At 48.4% G+C, this 21885-nt stretch overlaps 1 protein-coding gene across 5 annotated transcripts; it reads left to right on the top strand.

The window, feature by feature from the left end:
• The first annotated feature begins 5193 nt into the window (after positions 1–5193).
• Positions 5194–21813, top strand: gulp1a (GULP PTB domain containing engulfment adaptor 1a). 5 transcript variants are annotated; one of them, XM_037240348.1, is made up of 13 exons: positions 5755–5974; positions 14229–14321; positions 16680–16741; positions 17928–17999; positions 18581–18679; positions 18760–18897; positions 18969–19085; positions 19170–19256; positions 19343–19567; positions 19699–19834; positions 19909–20003; positions 20823–20833; positions 21218–21813. In XM_037240348.1, exons 1-13 carry the CDS (start codon positions 5761–5763, stop codon positions 21237–21239), a joined length of 1371 nt encoding a protein of 456 aa, XP_037096243.1. In that variant the 5' UTR covers positions 5755–5760; the 3' UTR covers positions 21240–21813. The 5 variants fall into 5 exon arrangements, with proteins under 5 accessions (XP_037096246.1, XP_037096243.1, XP_037096245.1 ...); XM_037240351.1 differs by lacking the exons at positions 5755–5974; positions 20823–20833 and adding an exon at positions 5194–5348 and having other exon boundaries at positions 14229–14320; positions 16678–16741; XM_037240350.1 differs by lacking the exons at positions 5755–5974; positions 19343–19567.
• Positions 21814–21885: the final 72 nt, after the last annotated feature.

The following is a 21885-nucleotide window of genomic DNA, read 5'->3' as shown; positions in this document are numbered from 1 at the left end:
AGAGATGCTGGCTCGGGAGATGTGATGCAATTGATCAAGGGTGACTTTTAGCGCTATTAGCCAATTTAGCGGCCATCTCTGATGATGAAAAAAGTTGCACTTTCCCTGAAACACTAAACTCCAAAGGTGACCTACATGAGGTGCTGACGTCACTCGGAGTGAAATGATTGCGGCCTTTATTAAAGCGGGCGTTGGTCACAGCAGCTGTCTCGAAGGTGAATCTCTCCGGCCGGAGTCGTAAGCAGTTGCTACGTGACGTCTGCTTCATTACTTTGCTCGCCGATGTCTTGGCGCATATTAGCCGTGTACACCATTCAAGGAAAGTCTCATGACATGAAGCTTGATGTCAATCTCCGGAGCCTGAAGGAACTCCGCCCGAGATTTTGCACACAAACGGCCGTTCCACGAGTATCGGATTATGGTGGTGGTGGTGGGGGGATAACTTTCAATTTTAGGATGAAAATTTAAATTTGCACTCGGTTGGTAGCCAGTCCACGGTGTCGCCTGCTTTATGAATATGCTGCCTCTGCTGGCCCTGCTGGGGGGGGGGGGGGTATTTTTATTTCATACCCAAGGACAGAAAGACGCAGCGACTTTAGCAATGGCTGTGTGGAAAGAAATGAGCACTTTATTTATTTTTTTTTCTCTCATCGTACTCAAAACAGCCATGATAAACATTGCTGTAAATAACTACGCATTCAAGAGAGCAATTCAATGCTTCAGTATGAATATTAAAAAAAAAAGGCTAAAACTAAGCTTGTACAAGGCTAAAGTTAAGAAAAGGTCACAGTTGGAATACAATTTGAAACACGAGATGGAGATTTGTCCAAAGATGTGATGGGACATTCACAACCGCAATTCCTCAAATAGGCCACTCTTAAAGAGCTGTCGGAACAAATCCGCTTTCTGATTTTTAATATATGTTTAGCCGCCCCCAAGGAGAAATTCAATTTGCGCTCGGTGGGCGGATGCGAGAAGCGCTGCAACTCGCAGTTGGCCATACGGTGCATTTCTGCTGACTCGCGTGTTTCACAAGTGCCATCGTTATACAAGCATTTTTCCGACATTCTTTGGTCAAAATACACAAAGGGTAAAGAATTACCAGCATTCAGCTCTGAGGACTGGAGTGCCAATTGAAAGCCCCCTAAAATAACCAAGGGTCAGCGGTTTAAGCATCTCCAGGCATCAGCCAATTACGACGAGGATGAGCTCAACACGTGCATTCACATCTTTCACCTCCAAATGTCTGACCGAGTTGCCCGGGGGAACCGATAGATGTCCGCTAAATTGCATCTGGTCACCTGACAGTGCGCTCTTTGACCTTGAGAGACTCCTTAAAGTGCTCTGACTCATTTTCAGTTTCAGCGCACGGTTACCTAAGAAATGCTATGAATGGAATTCCAGCCTTGATTGGCTTTGCTTAGAAGGACATTTCAGCCTACAGGTAAACACCACATCAGCCTTGTATAGAATACGGAGAGAGATAAATAAAGACAGCTGCTCAGCACAGCCCAATGAATAAGATATGAGGGACATCTTTTTGAAAGATTCAAGTCAAAAACAAAACACGGGTAAGTTAGGCAGTGAGAAGCTGCAAGCAGAAAAACAGATCAAAACTGTAAACAGTAAAGTAGTCCAAAGAACATACAACAACAATGTCTGCCCACCGACGGATAAAAGAATGGACTTCAGTCAGGCTTAGTCACCATGACGGACTTGGGGCAGTAATTGACTGTGTGCTACGTTGGCGCCCTCTAGTGGCGGGTGAAAGAACCACCGTCCAAGTACAGTTCAGTTGTTGGCTTCATCTAGTGGCAGGTGAAAGAACCACCGTCCAAGTACGGTTCAGTTGTTTTTCACTTTTCAATCAAATTCGTTTGACGTTGATCTCGCTACAGTTTCATTGAACTTTTATGTAAACTAGATTTGATGATAATAAAAGCCGCCATTTTTTTGTACCCAATTGTATCTTAACCTTGGTCACGAATGATGGTGCTACTTGAAGAGCAAAATCTTTTTCTTTTCTGCAGAGTTTGATGTGAAACCGTTTAGAAGCAAAAAATATCATCATGGCCTTTGAAACCATGCGCCTCAATTTGCTCAAGCCCTCACGGCCGCCTCAGAATGTTTTTCCTCCGACGCTTTCCACTCGAGGCTCGAGAGGGGCCCAATGCTGGCCCATGCCAAAATGGTGAATGGCTCATTCAACCAAAAGGACGAAAAGAAGAATGCGTGCGCCCGGCGCTCTTTTGTTTTTGCTTTTGCTTGCGGGTCAATTGACATATTTGCTTGGTGGACTGCCAACATTCATCAAGTTGGCATTCTTTCAACCTTTGTGTTCATTTTCTTCAACATTTGGTGTCACAGCCGCCTGCCCGCCCGCACCGCACCGAAGCTAGATGGAGTCGAGAATCACCTTTGCTGGTCTCTTAAGAGAACTTCCATCCAGATATCCTTCCATGGTCCTCTCAGCGGCTTACAAGCGCGAGCAGCTATCGACCGATCTCGTCTGGACCCGAGACAAGCCTAAGGCCCGACTGCTCAATAAAAAAATAAATAAATAAATAAAGTGCATTTGGACGCCGATGAGATCGAGTGCCAACTACACCATTAAATCGAGCGTGAGGCCAAAGAGAAAGAACTATATAGTTGGAATCAGAAAACTCACAGTGCACGCAACCTGAAAGAAAAGATCAAGGCAAAAATAATGAGAAATCACATGAATCATAGGATTTTGATACACGGGCAATATTCAAGACCTTCTGAGCCTGGTGCAGTTTTTTTTTTCATGCTGAGATTAGTTAGCGGAGGCCGAAAGACACTTTCACACTTGACTGCAAACCTTTGGAGGATTTTGCCACTCCAGAGACAACGGCGCTTTCACTCTTGCTTGGACACAATGCATTTGACCGGCTCACCTCCATCTGCCCACACAAGGGAAAACATAAATATTTCTTTTTTGTCACGTGCCAATTTCATTTCCTGTGATTGTGAGCTATGTTTTGAGTTGTGACCACAGAACAAATGAAAGTCACATCTCAAGGCATGCCTCGTACAGTTTACCAATCCGTTTATTCGGAAAGTGGTAATGCCGTTTAATATCAGGTGTGATAAACGCTTGGGCTGAGCCGCGTCATCGACCGGCAGAAACTGAGTGACAGGGAGGAAATCAAATCAGATTTTTATTATGGAGATTTTCATTATGGCGGCGGCAGCGGCTCCCCTCGCCCTCCCTCCCCTTCAAGGTTTCAGCAGCAATTCCTTTTTGATGAAGTCTGATACGCCGATTACTCCTAATGAGACAATCTGCTGGCCCGGCTTGAAAACAAAAATGAAAAAACACGCCACTCGCTAATGTGAAAGCACATTGCCTCTTGGCCAGCTGAAGACTTCAAATATGACCTGGCCAATATTTTCACACTGCCCTGCAATTTGAGAGCAAGACGCCATGGAGAGAGTTTGCGCCATTAATGCACCGTTAGCCCCGCCTCCCGGCCCTCAGTCGGAAGCTGCTGAGTGACATCATTTGAAAAGCAGAGGCGGACGGGCGCGCCGTCATGCTTGAGCTCATTTGGGCTGATTAAAATGCAGGCCAGTGAAAGAAAGGCGTTGTCCTCAAACAAAGCCTCTTTGATGATTGGCTCTAATACCTTGGTCTCACGAGCGCCCACTCATCACACTTGTCTAATGATACAAATTGGAAATGCAAATTTGAATGCAAATTGTTCGCATCGGCTCGTGTTAGCCACGTGATGAATTTTCGCAACTCACGGCTCGCCCGGTCTTGTGTCAGAGACGAATTTCTCTTCCCACTGGGCTCGTCTTTTTCACCAGGCCAAGCTATTAGCGGCCCGCAGCTTTGCCTCGCTTTGCCTCGCTTTGCTCCCGCTGCGACCGTCGTGGCTTCGAAAGACGCGAGCTCAAAATAGACTCGCCTTTGCTTTGACCCGCTTGTAAGCTTGTCATTGTCCAGCAAATCGGGAATATAACGGAAGCAGCACAATGAAGGAAGGCTCTTTCTGTCAGTCCAAGAAGCAAAGTTGTCGCCACCGTGCCGCACGGAAACGACCCCAAACGAGTTCCTTCACGCTGGCCTTTTTTTCCTCCATTGGAGATTTTTTTGCAAATGTTTGGCTGGCCCCAAATGGATCCTGTTTATTGAACCAGTGAAATAACAACTGAGCTCATTTATGACACTTGTGGATGTAAACTAGGTCTCTCTTTTTTCCCCGTGGAAACAACATTCAGCAAGAACATCAGCCTCCCGCCATTCCCCCAAAGCACGAAACACAAAATATATTTCCCACATAACACACGCTGTCGCGTCTGCTCGTCGCCTCGTTTGGGAATTGAAACCTGCAGACTGACAGATGCTTTTGACACGTTTTGTTATGAAATGACAATCAACATGACATCCAGCTCAAGTGAATCCATCTGAAAGGGAAGCGGTGTTTTCCAGCTGGCAGCTTGTTTCAATGACCTCGTTTTATGCCGTCACACATTGCTTGCTCCCACGCACACGTTTGTCACCACGTCGTCGCAGCGGGTTAGCCCGCCATCCGAAAATGCCACAACATACTGAAAGTGCAACGTCATCACAATTCTTTGTGAACTTGCCCAGTCAGTTGGGGGTCATCAGGATAATAATGCCGCTTTGGCAATTCCAGTTGACAATCTGCCAGCTTCCTTGAGAGAAGAACACTCACGTGGCATTCCCACGTGGATTTTTGAAATGATTATCGGACTCTTTGAATAATTAGGTCGTAGATGGGCACGCCGCCCTGGCTTGCACGTTCTAGCAACCCAGTTGGCAAACTCAGAGTTTGCATTTTAGTGCTACTTTTCAATCATTGCGTCCACAAGAGGGCGCGCTGACAACCGCTGAGGCGTCTCAAACGACCCACTTCGATCTGTCACTTGCGTATGTGGATTGACGGATGGACAGACAGACAGACAGACAGACGGACGGACAGATGGATGGCTTCACTGCGTACCTGGATTGCAATGCTACGTGATGAAAGACGTTTTGGGCGTGTCACGTGCCACTTCATTTCAAGCAAATTACAAGCAAAGCCATTTTGGTGGTGACCCAAAGGCATGCTTGCCCATGTTCTGGATGATCGTTGGAGGGAGGCTGCTCGCTCAGTGACGTCACGAGCCGTGAGGGAGGAGAGAGAAAGGAAGAAGAGGAGGAGGAGGAGGAGGAAGAGGAGGAGGAGAGTGAGCAGTGACATTGTTGGTTGGATGTGCACGTCGAGCAGGGGCGGGAGACACCGGACCGGACCAGACCGGACCGGAGAGGCAGGCTCGCTGGGTCTTTACCGCGGGGATACGCGGACTCGTCCACCGTAAGTGAAGACGCGTCTCTTTCGCTTCGAGCGAAAAGTTGCAAGTTGACTATTGCAGTCGCTCTCTCGCTCTCTCGCTCTGTCTCTCTCTCGCTCGCTCTTTCTTGTGCGCATTTGTTGCTGAATAGCTCAAGCGGTCAGCGCCTTGGCAGAACGGGGGGAAAGTTTGTTGCGCAAGTCCGCAAAAGGTGCTCGAGCTGCCTTCCAGCCTTTCTTTTCTTTTCTCGCTCTATTTTGGAAGTACACGATCTAATTACAGCCTCGTGATTCGAGTGCATATTTTGAACGCAGTTGAATCTGCTCTCCCTCTACTCTCCAAATGTTTCGGTAGAATCGGGAAAGCTTCAGTAAATCATGCGCGTGTCATTTTCCCCATGCATCGTAGACTATAGATGGATCGAGCTGACTTTTGATGAGGGAACGGGGCTCGACCCGGATTGGTCGCCGGCCAATCGCAGGCCACCTACTGACAAGCAATCATTTACGCTTGCACAAGCATGAGATCACGCAAATTGCACTGGGGAAGAAGCTGGATAATATTGTGAATGGCATTTCGCGACATAGTCAAGTCTCATGCACCAACATGGTCGGAGGTGGCGGTGCTGCGCTGGAGGAGCGCTTCGCACGTGAGTCTCACAGCTGAGAGCTTGTGGATGGATGGCATCTTCACTCGTGGCTCTCTGTCTGTCTGTCTGACGAATGGATGGACGGATGTTGTCGTACAGGGAGATGTTGTTTACGCTCACTATGTAAACTGGACCCTTGAGATGGCAGCTTAATTGTTCAGACACACCGTGCTTGTACCTCAAAGCATTTGTATCTCAAATCATTTGTGTCCATTGAAATGAATGCCAATGCCATTCGTCCATGACAGCCTCTCCCTGCAATCAAAGAGCTGAGGATGAGGAGCGGCGCAGAGCAAAGCAAAGCAAAGCAAAGCAAAGCGCAGACAGATGTATGCCTCCAATTTCAAATTGGAAATGGGACGGGGGGAACGGAACCATCCTCACTCAGTCCCGTCTGATTATTGTTGACTTTGCAAATTTCATCGGCGCTGTGATCAGGACGCCTCTGATCTACTGGTGAAAGGAGACTTTGAATCTCTCCACTTTCACCTGGAACTGCCTCAAACAATAATATATATATATATATATATATATATATATATATATACGTTATAGTTGTATGCAATATGGTTGTTGTATCCATTTCTCTGGACATTGCTGCAGCCTTCTACTGTTGACATATTGGTGAATCCCTCCCTCCTGTCAGATTAGCGTGCACGTTCCCTGTTGTAGGCTTTCTTCTCGAGTTTACGCAAAGGCCTCATCCGTCAACAAGATCACACGCGGTGACTGATAACATGGTGGGAAGGAGTCGATGTTCACCGTTTTGTCAGTGTCACCCGCAGCCCCGTCGCGACGGCTTCAGCTTTCCATCTTAAGAGCTTCCGTGTCAGTTGACGTGTGTCGAATCATGAAAGAGCTTTTAATCCGTGACCATTTTGCATCTGTTCCTTGTGGAAAATGAAAACGGCAAGATTAGAGGCTGGCTGATTCCCGTCTACGGTTTCTAATCGTGATTTATGTCAACACACAAACGCGGCTAATAAGTGAAACGCCCGCCCAAGTCAAGATAATGAATATTTGTGAGCTGCGGGGCAAATGCTTAACTTGTCATCTGAATGATGGCGGCTATCGTCAAGGACGGACTGCACCGAGTCCCGGAGCGGAGCAGCCGAAGCGCGCCATCGCAAACGGGGAACGATAGCTTACTACAAAAGACCCGTCCGTCGTCTTTTGAGTCACGTCAAGCGGACTGGCTTGCTTTTCACGAGATTCGGGTCAGCGTTTGACACCGTGGGCTGTCTTTACAAGATCTCTTCAAAGTCAATCACTCTTTCGACCTTGTCCGACACGTTATTCGAGGAGTCCCGTTGCGGCTGCTGACAGACTGACTGCTTTGAGAGACTTGTAGTCGTCATTGAAAGGAGCCATTGTTTGGACATTTTGCCCCACACGATGGTACCGATCCGTGCCAGCGACAGGAACTACGAGGACTGCGGTTTTCAAACGCACCCACAAAGGCTAAAACGTGCTTTTCCCAAAGTATACTTTTCCTCTTTCCGCTGACCTTTTAAAACCGTTGCAGTCGACCGGGCTCGCATTCCGCCTGGGCTGCCCGGCTTTGCCATTTCCGTCCCGATTCATGTGTCAAGCTTGCCCCCGCAGTCCGGGAGGAGCGGACAGTGACGGATGCTAATCACTTTGCCCGCCGGAGGCTCCGTCCGAGATCACAGCTCAAGCGGGCTTTTTTTTCCTGTGTCACTCGTGACATTGCGTACAAGAATGCCAAGAGTCGATCCGTTTGCCTTTTCGTGGTTAGCTTGAGCTGATTGTGGAAGTGGAAGGCTCCTGACCTCCGCCTTGAACCGCTTCATCGAAATGAACTCGAGGGAGTCCGAAAGTGTGTTTGGCTTGCTCAGTGGCTCGCAAGGCCATTTGTCTGTCACCAGTGCGACAACCGAGGATCGCCCCCTCGCTGAGATTGTTTTGGCCCGTGTCCCACGCTGGCGCTGAAGTTGCTCCGAGGCGCCGTCGTCCCTTCTGCCCGAGTTCAGTCGGCGCGGCTTTGAACGAACGCCAGTCAAAGCGGGCCTCCCCTCGCGTTCCACTTCTGACTAGATTGACATTTCCGAGCGCCAAGTTGTCCATTAAAAGCCGTGGCTCCGGTTCAAACGCGAAATACCAGTTGAATGTCGGGCAGAGTATTGACACGGCGCGAAGCGAGGGAGTACCACGACGCAGCTCAACGAGCAATGGCCGCTCCTTTCAAACACGTGGAGTCAATCGCCGCGCCGAACGAATGAGGCCGCTTTTCCGCTCAATCATTTCTTTGACTGTCCACGTGAAAGCAAAACGTCAACCGTTTCCATTTGGGTCCCTCTGATAAGCTTTGCTGTGGCCCACTTTACCAAGATGCCTTTTGGCCACAGAAGCTTAATCATTCTTTTTCATCAAGAGTTGGCCCTGAGGAAAATCATTGACTTAGCAGGCGTGACGAGGTAGCCTGCCGCTGCTGCCACAGCAGCTACTAATGATTGACAGCCTAAAACGCCGGTGTCAAACCCGGGGCCAGATACGGCCCGCCACATCATTGTATGTGGCCCGCGAAGACCAATTATGCGTCGACTTCATGTGTCAATACTAAAATTACACTTTAAAAAAAAAGAGAAAAATCCCAAGCAATTTTTATTAGCATCTATATCTATAGCATCTATACTGTCGACAGTCATAATGGCCCTCCGAAGGAAACTATGACTACGATGCGGCCCGCGACACAAATAAGTTTGACACCCCAAGACCACTTTCCTAATGGCAACCTCCAAGCGCCGCTTGCCTCTACCGTTCCGCTTCATGCTGATTCCGTCTTAACCACTTCCTCATTCCCAATGTGGACTCCCCCTGTGGCGGGCTAACTGAAAGCAGGCCGCCTACGCCCCACCGCATCCATCCACTCAAGGTAATGCTTCTACAATCTCACACGCCGCCGGCCAGGATGTTTTCCGCGCTGCTCCATAAATAATCAAATGCGAGTTTCATTTTCACAAAAGCCGCACCGCGTAAATAAACACAAGAGAGGATAAGACAATCGGCTCAGTTTAGCCTTGTAGTAGATCAGCTAGTGGACGTGGAGACACACTTGTTCCCTGGACAATGTCTGGGCACGTCACTTTTACGCCTTTGGGGGCATTCACCCAATTTTGCAGCAATTGCTTTTCCCACACGAAGTGTTTGCGCCGAGTCGCATCGCAACCGGCACGAGCCGGAAGCAAAGATGCTCCAAGACGCTTTGGGATCATCTCACACTAAAGCACATCGGTCTTAAGTTAGCCAACTTCATGTCAATGACGGGTAGTTAGAACCAATTATAAAACGTGACAGGTCGTCTGGATAGAGGGAGGATGGGAATAAAAAATCTTTCTCACAATTATTTTTGACTGATCCTGCACGACGATTACAACTGCTTCATTTTTTTCAAAACTTTCTTTCTATTCAAGGAGCAAAACTCAACTAGTCCACAGCAGCGTGACGGTCTCCTGCGCCATTCGTCCGTGCACGTTGAGCAGCGTTACTTGAAAGACGTCCGACGGTAATATGATGTGATTCATCGTTTAATTAAAACTTCCCCCGGCAGCAAATTGATTCCCTCATTAAGTAAGCAAACGGGATGCAGACGATCGGGCTTGACGGCTCATAATGAGCGTGGCGACAAATGAATGCCCCCAAAAAGGTGAAGCGCACTGCTGGACTGCTTGATGGTGGACAATAAATAAATAAATGAGATAAAAATACAGAAAATGCTCCTCAGAACCGAGAGGAGAAAAGACAAGCATTCATTGAAGGGAGCTGTGAAGAGAAGTTCCAAGCAGGGGATTTGTGCTTCCAGAAAGAGCGCGTTTGCTCACTTTTGGCAAAATGAATTCCCATCAAAGTGAAGTCAGCTCACACGTGGCCAGTGGCGTTCAACATGTATGCGCTGTTAAGATCCAGCCGCCATCCTCTGTGCCAAATATAAACAGAGGCGGGTCTCCCATGACAACCACCTGAGAGCTAGTCCAAGGTGGAGCGGGCTTCTCACTCCAAAAGTCAGCTCATTTAGCCATGAATAGCAAATGAGGCGGCCCACCGGGTCTCCATTAAAAGCTCAAAATCGGCGGCCGGACAAATCATTTCGTCGACGTGAGTGGCTATCACGACGTATAGACTGTATTAGCTTAATGCAGTCCGGGAGGAGGGCGGGCCACTTGCCGCAGTGCTCCATCATCTCCTACAGGTCGGGCGCTAAGTGATTTTTCTTGTCTCCTTCTGTCGAGAGAGGAGCCGGCGCTCCGGAGAACCTTTAGATGAGTGCGGCGTAGTAAAAAAAAAAAAAAAAAAAGAGCTCAAGCTCACTCTACAAATATGTCTTTGGAGGTGAGCTATTATCTGATAACTCCATCTTTGTTAATGCGGGAAGGAAAAGACAACGGCGGGGGAGCAGAAGCGTTTTCCACAACAATCCCCCTGCTATCAGCTGGAGTATTTTTTATTCCGGCCTGAAATGGAAAGAGCGATAGGCCTGTCACTGACATTTCTACCTCAGAGGACCTGCCTCAGATTGTCACACAACATTTCCACCATAGACTAATAAGACCAGAAAGGCATCACGGGACTTGTGCGAAACGCCGGAGACGGATGAAGACTTTGTTGCATGCGCGCAAACAAAAGCTTGTCGGGCCTTCATTATGGCGCGTTTGTTCACGACAGCCAGAGACGCTGAATTACGGCCCAGTGAAATATAAACGGTGGCGTCGAAAGCCTCGTTCAGAACGAAGGAGATTGTCACAGTGATTAAAGGGGCTTTCATATTGCCGGCCGATTGCGAGCGTAAATCGTGACGTCGCGTCAAGCTTCAATCAGCCGGAGTTGCTTTGCCTCTGTCGGAGAGCGACAAATTCACGTTTTTAAAGTGTTGCTGTGGGAGGAAAAAATGTTTGGGTGGAATTTCAAAAGGAGCTCCAAAGCGACCTTGACGGCTCAACAGCTGCTCAATGTTACGCTTCTCCACCAACACGGGAAGTTGCACAGACGGGCGAGATTTCAGAGGTCGAGTCGAGATCGTCTTGAAATTTCAGCCAAAAGCACAAACCAGAAGTGTTGCCGTTTTTAAACGGACCTTCCATTTTGCAACAGCGGGTTTCCGGCCAACCGCAGGGGAGAGAATTGATTCGATGAGAGGTGTCCAAGCAAGTTGTGAAAACGCCCGCTGAGGTTGAAATTTTCTCTCAGCGGGGCGCAAAGCTCACCACCATCGGCCAACCTGCTGGCGGCTACACCGGTTAGCATCCGGCCAAACGCACTTTTGTGTTGCTTTGACTGCTGATGCGAGGACTTTTTTTCCGGACTCCCGCTGCGAAGAGACTCGAGGACAGGGATGCTCCCCTGCTCCCAAAATATCGTTGGCCGGCAGCTGGCTACCTTTCTCCTTACTCCATTTCCACGTAGCCTCAAATGCGTATTGATCGTAGCGCTTGGCTAAAGTGCGGGTGACTGCCCAAGGCTGCGGCTGACTGCCTCTTTTCTAAACACTCTTGACAGCTTTTAATAAAGCCTTCTTCAGATTTGCTCTCACATCCTGCTTGCATTCACAGGTCCGACAATCCCGCACGCCACATTCAATGTTCATTCGACGACTCGGCGTGTCACTCTCAGTTCCCTTTCGTGACGTCTTCTGATTTGAGAGATGACATGTTGCCGTTTCTCCCAGTGAGAGTAGATGCGACATTTTTGCCATCCCGCATCTTCGCCCACAAAGACGCACGCAAGCCCGGCAAGAAGTCCAAATAATTGGAGCCGCCGTTTGTGTAAACACCAGCCGGCCCATTTGCGAGACGGAAGACCGCGGGACGGACGGCTTTGCCACATCATGTCGTTAGCTTCAACATTCAAAGTCTCTCTTTGTGTCCGGACCACCGATGTTGAATGGGTTTGGGACAAATTCATAATGAGTCAGTTCAAGGCCTGCGACTTGTTTCAAGCAACAATCAAATTGGCGGGGTGAAAAACGGGCCGCGCTGCAACTCTGGCCGGTGGCGCTTTCGTGCCTTCAAGCGCAGTGCGCATGCTGTGGCCAAGTCGCCGAGTCAGCAAAAGTTTCCGGTAAACGTCTTGACATTTACTTTAGCAACAAGTCAGACAGTCGAGGTAGCCCGACCGATACAAGACATTTTGTTTTCAGTGAAAGCTTGGGAATGTGCGGCCAGGGGTTCGTTTCAAAGATGGAATAACACGGCAAGTGCGAAGGGGCCAAGCCCACATCGGCTTTCTCATGCACAAGTCAAAGGGTGGCGTGCCAACACAAGCACGGCCGCACCCAAAGGTCCGACCTCAGCGCGCGCCCACACACATGCAAGAAATGTGCATGGCAAAGTACTTGGCAACTGTGCGAAACATGATTCTCGGTTTGCGTCCATGTTGGTTCCTAAACGGGGCCGCTCTGATCAAGCTGTCATCGTTGCAACGATACGGAACCCGATGTTTCCACGCTGTTCCCCTTGTAGGCCGCTGCCGTGATGATGAATCACACTTGGGGAAAGGTCAGACTGCAACCTTTGCCGAGCTGCCTTTTATAGGTCACGTCTGGTCCGCCACGATACATCTCGGAGGCCCTCTCGCTAGCACTCCCAAAGAATTCCGGACAAACAGTGGGCGGTTGGTTAGAGGGAGGCGAAGGTGAAGTATCGCATGTCCGTTTCTTGTTGAGTTTGCAAAGTCCTCCGCATCTGGCCGGCAGCTGGAAAGCCTTAGCTTGGCTTCTCGAGGCACGTGAGTTGCTTCCATCTTGGCGTGCTTTTGCCAAATGCCAGCAAGCAGAGACAGAGAGAGGTGAGGTCAGGTGCCATCTTTGTGCCTGCCACTGGTTGAGTCAGTGCCATTTGTTGCCGCTTCAATAGAAAGTCGTGTTCTTTTGTTAGCGCGGAGCATTTTCACTCACCGCGAGGAAAGACGACTAAAAGGACCTTTGTTGATTTTCTCTCACCACCTTAGGCGGTTGGATCTCCACTTTCTCCTTTTTCTGTCAGCCTTTTGACAAACTCCAGCGGCGTGCTATTGTCTGTCTCAAGTAGTGAGGCGTCAGGGATTATCTGAGGCGCCTTTTGTTTTGTGCGAGAGGCATATTTCGGAGGAACACAAAAGAATTCCATTAGTGCTAGGATTTGTTGATGAAGTGGCGGGGAGGAGTGTGGCCATGTGTTGAGCAATCAATATTGATGTTCTCCAAGCGATGAAGCCTCAGGGTTCCGAGATGTTCAGGCCTGGAAGAGAACCAAGCCGGTTTGCTGCAGTCGGTCAACATAGTGAGACTGCGGAGGGAGTTGGCAGAGTTGTGTCAAGTCTGCGACTGTGTGTGTGTGTATGTGTGTGTGTGTCAGCTCTCCTGCAGCCCCGTCACCAGACAGGATGCTATTAAAGCAGGCCAAACACTGCGGCAAGCCGCCAATCATGCCAAGTGACCTCACAGCCTGGTGTCAGGAGAAGCTTCTCACTTGACGTCATTGGCGTGGCTTCCTTTCAGGAGCTTGCTTAATGCAAGAAAAGAGAAGCAGCTTCAGCTTTGGAAGCATTCCCTATTTCCCGACCATTTTTGAAATGATTATTTTTCAATTTTCATTCTTATTATTTTTACGTATCATTATTATCAAGGCAATATTAGCCGCGAGCCCCGCTAAATTGAACATGCCAGTCAACGCATGTTGTGAAATTGCAAAAGTCATTTGTTTGCAACAATCTGTCTACCTTTGGTGGCCAGCCTGCCATATTTCCCCACAGTAAAAGTGTCGAGAATATTGATTGGAGGGGACATGTGGTGGCTGACAGCCAAACCTCACGTCTGGACATTTTGCTCTTACATGCACATAGATTATTTAACTCTCTGGATAATGCATACAAAAAGAAAAAAAGGTTGTTGGATGGGGAGACACGCCAGCGCTTGCCTGTGGCGGACTTGCAGAGTTGAGACTACATTGAAGGATTTTGTCAGCAAAATGAAACCACGAATAATAGTCTTGCATTAACTCCATTCTGTGATTGAAAGTCATTTCAGTTTTAGGATCACAAAAAAGAACAACCATCCTAACTTTCTACTTTGCATTTCAGGACAAAAAAAATCCCCTCTCATATTTTGAAATGAAGATGTTAAATATGAGGCAGTAAGGCCCCCTGAGGAATAAATGTGCTCGCGCTCTCTCTCGCAAGATTGGAAAGCTGACGGAGTTGTTTTCCTATTTTCGCCAGACGCTTACTTTGAGTTAAATGGCTTTCTCCTCTGCTCTCCCAGGTGGAATATCTGAATACGTCGGGGAGGGGGAGGAGCCGCCGCGCGCGCGGCGCACATTTTCCACGATGAATCGTGCCTTCAACAGGAAAAAAGGTGAGCCTAAATAAAAACATTTAGATCAATAAATCTAAATAGCCTGTCCAATTGAGTCCAAACGAAAGGTTAAGAAAAACAACATTTCAAACAAAAAAAAGGCAAACAAAATGGGGCACTGCACTGCAGAGAAAATAAACATCCGGGCTGAAGGAATGTTGACACGATTTGGAGGTGACCCCGCCTATGAAAACTTGGAGGTTCCTTTTGGGGAAACATCTGCTCTTCAGCTGCAACTCATCAGGGCAGGAGCAATTTGATTTGCTGTCCAAATTGTACCGGGCCAGGTGGCCCGCCAGGCACCAAGCTATCATGAGCGCCACAATTCACATGTGGAATGAGTTTAGTACACGCAGGGGGAGGGGCTAACGTCCAAATGGCTCAAACTGAACATTGACCAAGATGACGACTTCTACTGGCCCGTTTCAAGTGATTCTTTTGATGAACAATGGAAGTGTTTATTCAACAGATTTGATCGATATCGCCTCGGCTACCATTGTAAATAATTCCATCCGTGCTTTGTTTGCCAAAGGTCCTTGAAAAAATGTCGAAGTGACGGACAGCTGTGCCGCCGGCCTTGACAGCGGCTCGGCCGAGAACGCAATTAGCTCCCCGAAGCGTTCGTTACCCAGACTGAAAGATAACGTTAGACACGGACAAAGCCGAGCTCAACTTAAGAAGCTGAGGGAGAAAAATCATCGATACAAAACTCGACATCCGGAACCAGACAAAGTCAACAAAGCACCCGCACGGGAACAATAGTGAAAGAGCAAATGAGCGCAAATGAGCAATCCAAAATGGAGTCAGATTACCCGCTGTGAGCATTTGTCAGCTCGGGATGTCCCCGCTGCCCTCTTCTCCTGATTGCTACAGCCGACTTGGGCTTTGGCTAAAATTGAAGTCCACAGGAACCAAGACACAAAATCCCTTTGCGACGACCTTATTTCCCCTTTCTGTCCGTGGTTTTATTAGATTTTTTTTTTTAAAGGCCTGCTCAGTCACGCGTTGGGTGAATCTGGATGCCTTTTCCTGCCCTCTGTATTCCTTCCAAGATAACGGACTATATGCGCAGGATATTCAATGAAATGGAACTATATCGAGCTACGTATCCAATCGTCTTCTTGGAAATGGCGGATTTACGCATTTCAAATTCAAATGACGTCTGCCCTCTCGAACCATATCAAATGGAATCATAATAATGTTTTCTTTTTTTGCCATTTTGTAGGCATTGTGTTTAGACGAGCGTGCCCTCGCAGTACAATTCTCTTTGCTGACGTCGGCAGAAGTTGTCCCTGAAGCCCGTAGCTTTCTTTTTCTTTTCTTTTTTCCGTGATCGGTGGCGCATACTGCATGTTGGCATGTCACCGACTGAACACTGCATCATAAATCAAGACTTCTTCATCCTTCGTTTCTTGATTTCAAAAGGGACAACGACGCTAATTCTCATCGGCAGTACCTTTGAAATCAATTTGCAAAAATATACAAAAACAAAATATGCGCGAGGGCCGTCGTATTCCAGAACCCATTCTGTAGTGATGAGCACGACACGATACGGATCGACCCAATCTCGTCTGTCATGCAGAATTGAGCAACCTTTGCTACCCTTTCTGAGGCCTGTCCCAGCTCACTCAACCTCGACGCTGAGTTTCTTTCTTCATGGTGATTAGGTTTGGCCTGTGATTGCCACGCAGCGCAAAACTTCATCGCTCAGCCTAATGACAATGAAGGCTGCGCAAATGAAGACTAATTCCCATCAACGCGGCCCCGTGCGTGCACACGCACCAGGCGGGACACGTGATTTGTTTTCACCTCCTAAGTGCTCACAACCACTTGAGAAGGTGGCGATAAGCCACTAATGGATGAATTAGAAAAGAAAGGAGCTCTTATCGCTTGCTGATAAATGATGCGCTTCTCGCTGCACAATTGATCCATTAGATCTCAAAAGTGAGTCGGCGGAACCGTTTGCTTGCTTGCTTGTCCAAAATCAAATACGCTTGCAATGGTAGGAGGGAGAACGTGCGGAGCCAAGCAGATGGGAAAGAAAAAAACAACAACGTATGAACGGGAGATTATGGTCCATAGTCGCTTTTAATAGCTGAACCATTTTTTTCGTTTCCAAATGATGAGGAACAAAAAGTCCCTGACTGCCTATTGTTGGGCCAAGCGCAATCAGAAGGATTTGCCACTCTAGCAGAGGCAATTGAAAAAAGAAAAGAATAATAATGCTGCTAATAATCATTTTGAAAACATCTCACAGCACGCGTCATTGTTTGAGAGGCTACTAATCGTGACTTTGCTGACTGGAAAGCGAGACTAAGGTCGACAATTAACTGTGGACCGCTGTGTTTTTGTGCTCAGAGAAATCATGGATGCACATGCCCGAAGCCCTGGCCAAGCACTACATCGCCTACAACGCCAAGGTATGTTTTTGCTCAGCAAATCAATTGCGCATGGCCACGAGACGGCAAAACGTCCCTTTTCAAATGGCCTTTCTCACCTCCGAAAACGAGGCCCTAAAAAGCTTTCAATGACGAAGCGTAAACGGCATGGCCGCATTTGCGTGGATCGTTACTTTGAATGGACTCTCTCCAGGTGTAAATCTTTGCTCTCATTGCTGCGTTAATTGCATCCGCTGCCGAGACAGCTACGGTTTGTTTTTTCCTCCGGGCGGGTGAGCCTCTCGTCTCGGTTTGCGCCGCAAAATGGCCGAGAGGACTCGCCCGTCACGCTTCTCCTCTTCGATTCTGGCCATTCGTGTGCAACCGGTATTTGTATTGTTTCTATTTGTTAGTCTTGATTTGTGCACCTACATCTTCCCGCAGATCAAAGTCTTTGCGGAAACATTTCCCCGCTGCCCGTATACAAGACGGCCAATTGAATTCGATGGCTATTTTCGAGCGCGGCTCGATTCCTCGTTTTTAATTGCCGTTAGACTTGAGAAACCGATTAGCTTTTATACTACGGCCTCAAACTGGGAGCGGGGAATAAAAATAAGAAATTCAGCATTTGCTTAGGACACGAAGGCGTCTTTTATCGGGTGTAATGGGCCAGGCAAGACAGGAATCCACATATAGAGCAGGCTTCATGCCGCGTCATTAGCTGGCAAGCCAAGCAGCAAACAAAAGCAAGCCTCGGAATGATTCGTAGCCATTTGAAGCACCGAGGTGAGCCGCCGACGTCTGCTCGAGCTCGTTTCTCAACTGCATTTATGAAGCCTGATATTGGAAGAAGCCAGCGTTCCGTTTTCTGCTCCCGCTGCACCATGGTGTTGGACAGCTCCATCTGTTGATGAATGATGGAGCTGCGCGCACAATGCGAGGCGAGGGCAAATTCAATTGCCAGATGTTTTCAAAGACTGATTTACAATTAAAAGCAGAGGAGGGTTCTACTCAGAGAGCCACGAGTCATCACGCCCCGGGCAAGTCTAATCACATTACTGGAGTCTCGTTAACGCACATTCCGTGTCCAGGGCTCGAGCATTGTTGTACGCTCTGGGATCGAAAACTTTGCACTTTGGTTTTGTAATTGCTCTATTGTGACAGCAGCCCTGGAACGTTTACATTTGAAAAGCACCGGGATTGTCACGTGACTTGCATTCTCTTCCAGTTCCTTGGTAACACCGAGGTGGAGGCCCCAAAAGGAACGGAGGTTGTCAAGGATGCAGTGAGAAAGCTCAAGGTAAAAGGGCGGGCAACTCCACACACTACGGCCAGAAGGAGCAAAAAAATAGATATATAGTGTGGTGAAACTAAGATGAAGATTAAAAACTCAGAGCAGACGGTTGCTGTGATAAATATTAGCTCGCCCGGCCGGCAGCCACTGGCAAGGTGCCTTTGAACTTTACCTTCCAAGCGTGGTTGATGATATTTAGTGACTCGACGCGGTGGGTGATAAAAGACATCATTTATCTACCGTAAAACTGTTTTCAAATTCCCAAGTTAAATCCCAGAGTGATTTAAAAAGAACATAAAAAAAACCCAACAGTGTACACAGTTGAGCCAATCAATCAATCAACAGTGGGCAGCAGCGCCTACGTTAGCGTCGTCCGTCTTCCAGACAGCTCCCAACGTAGCCAGACCTCGCTTTGGACGAAATGTTCGCTTTTCTTGTCTTTGATGACACAAGAACAAAAGTGCCAGAATGCCGCTTGGTTTCATGATTGTCATTAGCGGCTAAGGGGAACGTCACCAGCGCCATGGCAACGGCCGGCCGACTCACGTCGCTCGTGATGGCCGATCAACTAACGTCGGAAATTGAAGTTTCAGAGACACATCAAGAAGTCAGAGGGACAGAAAACACCCAAAGTGGAGCTGCAGATCTCCATTTATGGCGTGAAAATTCTCGAGCCCAAGACAAAAGTAAACGCTTCGACGTGGAGCGTCTCGTTTTGGCGCCGTGCCAGCCCGAAGGCACTTTGACGGCCATTTTGTTCTTCCAGGAGGTGCAGCACAACTGTCAGTTACACAGAATATCCTTCTGCGCGGACGACAAAACAGACAAACGGATATTTACCTTCATTTGCAAGGACTCCGAGTGCAACAAGCACCTGTGCTACGTCTTTGACAGCGAAAAGTGTGTAAGTGGCCGACGTTCCCGCCGAGCCAGTCGCCGCTGCACGTCACGTGAGTGGAATATCGCCCGCCGCAGGCGGAAGAGATCACGCTCACCATCGGCCAGGCCTTCGACTTGGCCTACAAGAAGTTCTTGGAGTCCGGAGGCAAAGATGTGGAAACCAGGAAGCAGATTGGAAGTCTGCAGAAAAGAGTACGTCCGACGATTAGACCTTTTTTTTTTCCCAACTTAACTGCAGCTTGCACCGTTTGTATCTATGTTGTGTTTTTCATATAGATTCAAGAACTGGAAAGTGAAAACTCGGACATGAAGCAGCAGCTTCAAGAGCTGGAAGAGCAGTTGATGATCGCACCCGTGCCCCCAGTGAGGACCATTTGCACATTTCAATCGTCTCCGCCGCAGCTCTCGACTAACCACGTGCGGCGCACGTCGGGCCTCTTTCTTCTCAGCCGCTGTATGTAAACGAAGCTAACCAAGCGTACGTGCTGCGGCGGCGGCGGCCTTCCTCTCTCTCGTGGTGTAACGACATCAACTCTTGCCTGGAGATCTCCTCTGTCACCCTCACGCCTATGAGCTCGCCAGAGTCCAACCTGTCTGCTGGCCTACTAACGCCCCCGCCTGCCGCTGTCCTTCCTCCTAAAGCTCCCGAGGGCTGCGGCGTCCCGCGACCTCGCGTAAACTCCCGCCCGCCCGCCCGCGCTCGCTCTTTTTTGCGCTTTTGTCTCGTTGACTCGCGCCTGCCGTCCGTCCGTCCGTCCGTCCGTCCGTCCGTCTCTCTTACGCCGATGACCGCCACTTTCCGCAGGCCGGGAGCGTCTCCGTGCAAGCGCAGTCGACAGACATTTTTGACATGGTTCCATTCTCGCCCGGGACGGCGCCGGGACCCACGCGAGCCAGCAACGGCTGCCCGACAGCACCGACCGCAGCGCCGCCCAACATAGGTGCCCAACCCGCGCCTCACTTTTTGCGACCAGCAAAAGTTTGAGTCCCACTTGGTGAATGTGTGTGTCCGAAGGGAAAGACCTATTTGGCGCAGAGCCGTTCGATCCCTTCACCTGCGGCTCGGCCGACTTCCCTCCAGATATTCAGTCCAAGCTGGATGAAATGCAGGTGAGCGTCAATCTTTCAGAAGACGTTTTTGCGCGAGCAGGGACAAATGACAACAAGACGGAAATGAAACCCCAACTCAAGCTGCCATTTTTCATGGTCAATCTTTGAAATGATTGTCAAACATGGATGGTGCACTCCGCCCATGTGAGATAATCAGCTAACAAGGAGGACATTTTCACTGGCGTTCATCAAAACGTTTGACTTTTTCAAGCATGTTTTGTTGTCGGTCAGGAAAAGAATCGTCAAGGCATCAAACTTCTGAGTATAAAAGCACAACCTGAGCACACAATTTGCACACAATGAGCCTAATTGGGCTTGTCATAATGACCAATTGTTGGAATGTCGCTCCTGTGACGTCGTCCAAAATGATGCGTGCAGCATGCAGTATGTTGTCGCCATTCCAACGTTTGTGCGACCTTTCAAATCGGCGGCATATTTAAGAGAAGAGTGAACGTGGCGTCACTCGAGAGCACCCCTATTGGGGCCTTTTTAAAAGCTCTGCTGCCAATTGCCGTTTGGTGATTCGCCGTCAGGGAAGGGAAGCGGCCAACCACGTCCGATTGCGGAGTGGAGTTGAGCGACACCCAGCGAGCGAGAGGCTGGCAGCACTCTAGCCCAATCCGGGCTTCACGCACGCACGCACGCACATATGCGGCCACGCCCTCCAAAGCCCGAGTTGCTTTTATGCCGAGTATCTCCAGCAGGTGGCGACATTGAATGCTTTTGTGTCGAGACAGACGTTTGCTTGAAGCTTTTTGCCTCCCCATTCTTGACACTTTGACAACTTTTGAAACAGTTCTCTTTGTCCTCTGCTTGCAGCGTCAGAGATGGTTTGTACTTTTCTCTCTCTCTGCCTTCGTGTCATCTGTTGGATTTTTTGTTTCTTTGTGATGCATGACGCTTGCACTTTGAGAAGGTCTTTTGGATCCATCCTTACAGTGGAAGATCTGCTCATAATTACAAGTTACGAACAGATAGATATACCGTTCTATGCCATAGAAATGTAATTTTCAAGAAAAACGCAAATTGTTTTTTTCCCAAGAAGAAAACATAATAGAATCTTTTTTTTCCCCATTTCTTTTTCCAGTTGATGCATGCTACATCTTTGGTTTAAACGCACATTTAGGTATTAGAGAATGTGTGTTTTGTTTTTTCCACCAAATCCATTTGCAGGAGTGCAAACGCTCTTTGACACTGGTGTATGTGCTTTCCAGGAGGGGTTCAAAATGGGACTAACTCTGGAGGGAGCCGTCTTCTCTCTGGACCCGCTTGACGGCCGCTGCTGAAGATGTCTTTTGTCGTCTTCTTTCAAATCGTTTGTACGATTTTTGTACAAGTGCCAAAATGCGCTCCCCGGCCCAGTTGGGATGTCACCATTTCTTTTGGTTTGTTTCTACATGGATTTGCATTTAGATTGTTTTGTTGTGTTCAACCTTTGCAGCTCGGACGCATAATCAAGAGAGACATATTTTTGTAAAAACTGGAAGGGATCGTTTTGACTACATTTGCTTTGGATGCAGTAGTACGTGTCATTCAAGCTGGCTATGAAATATGGATGACATATTAACGCGGTACACATCTTGTTCAAATGTAGCCCATCTTGTCTTGTTATTTTTTTCCCCTCAATTTCATTTGCTTTTTAGTTCATTGCTGTCTAACCTTGTCTTCTTGCACCATGAGGCACTTTTGGATGCGGGGGGGGGGGGGGGGGCTACTGTATGAAATGACAATATGCAGTACATTGTCCATTATTTTTACTTGTTAAGTCCCGTCACATTTACTAAAAATAAAATATGACTATAAAAAGTCATCAGTTTGTCATCTGAAACAACAACAGGCGGAGTGAATGAGTTGCAATGTTTATTTCAAAGGATGAAACTCA

This window comes from Syngnathus acus, chromosome 21, assembly GCF_901709675.1.
Source record: "Syngnathus acus chromosome 21, fSynAcu1.2, whole genome shotgun sequence".
In the NCBI taxonomy this organism is placed as follows: domain Eukaryota; kingdom Metazoa; phylum Chordata; class Actinopteri; order Syngnathiformes; family Syngnathidae; genus Syngnathus; species Syngnathus acus.
Note: the sequence above shows the minus strand (reverse complement) of the source record. Positions and strands in the feature narration are given on the sequence as shown.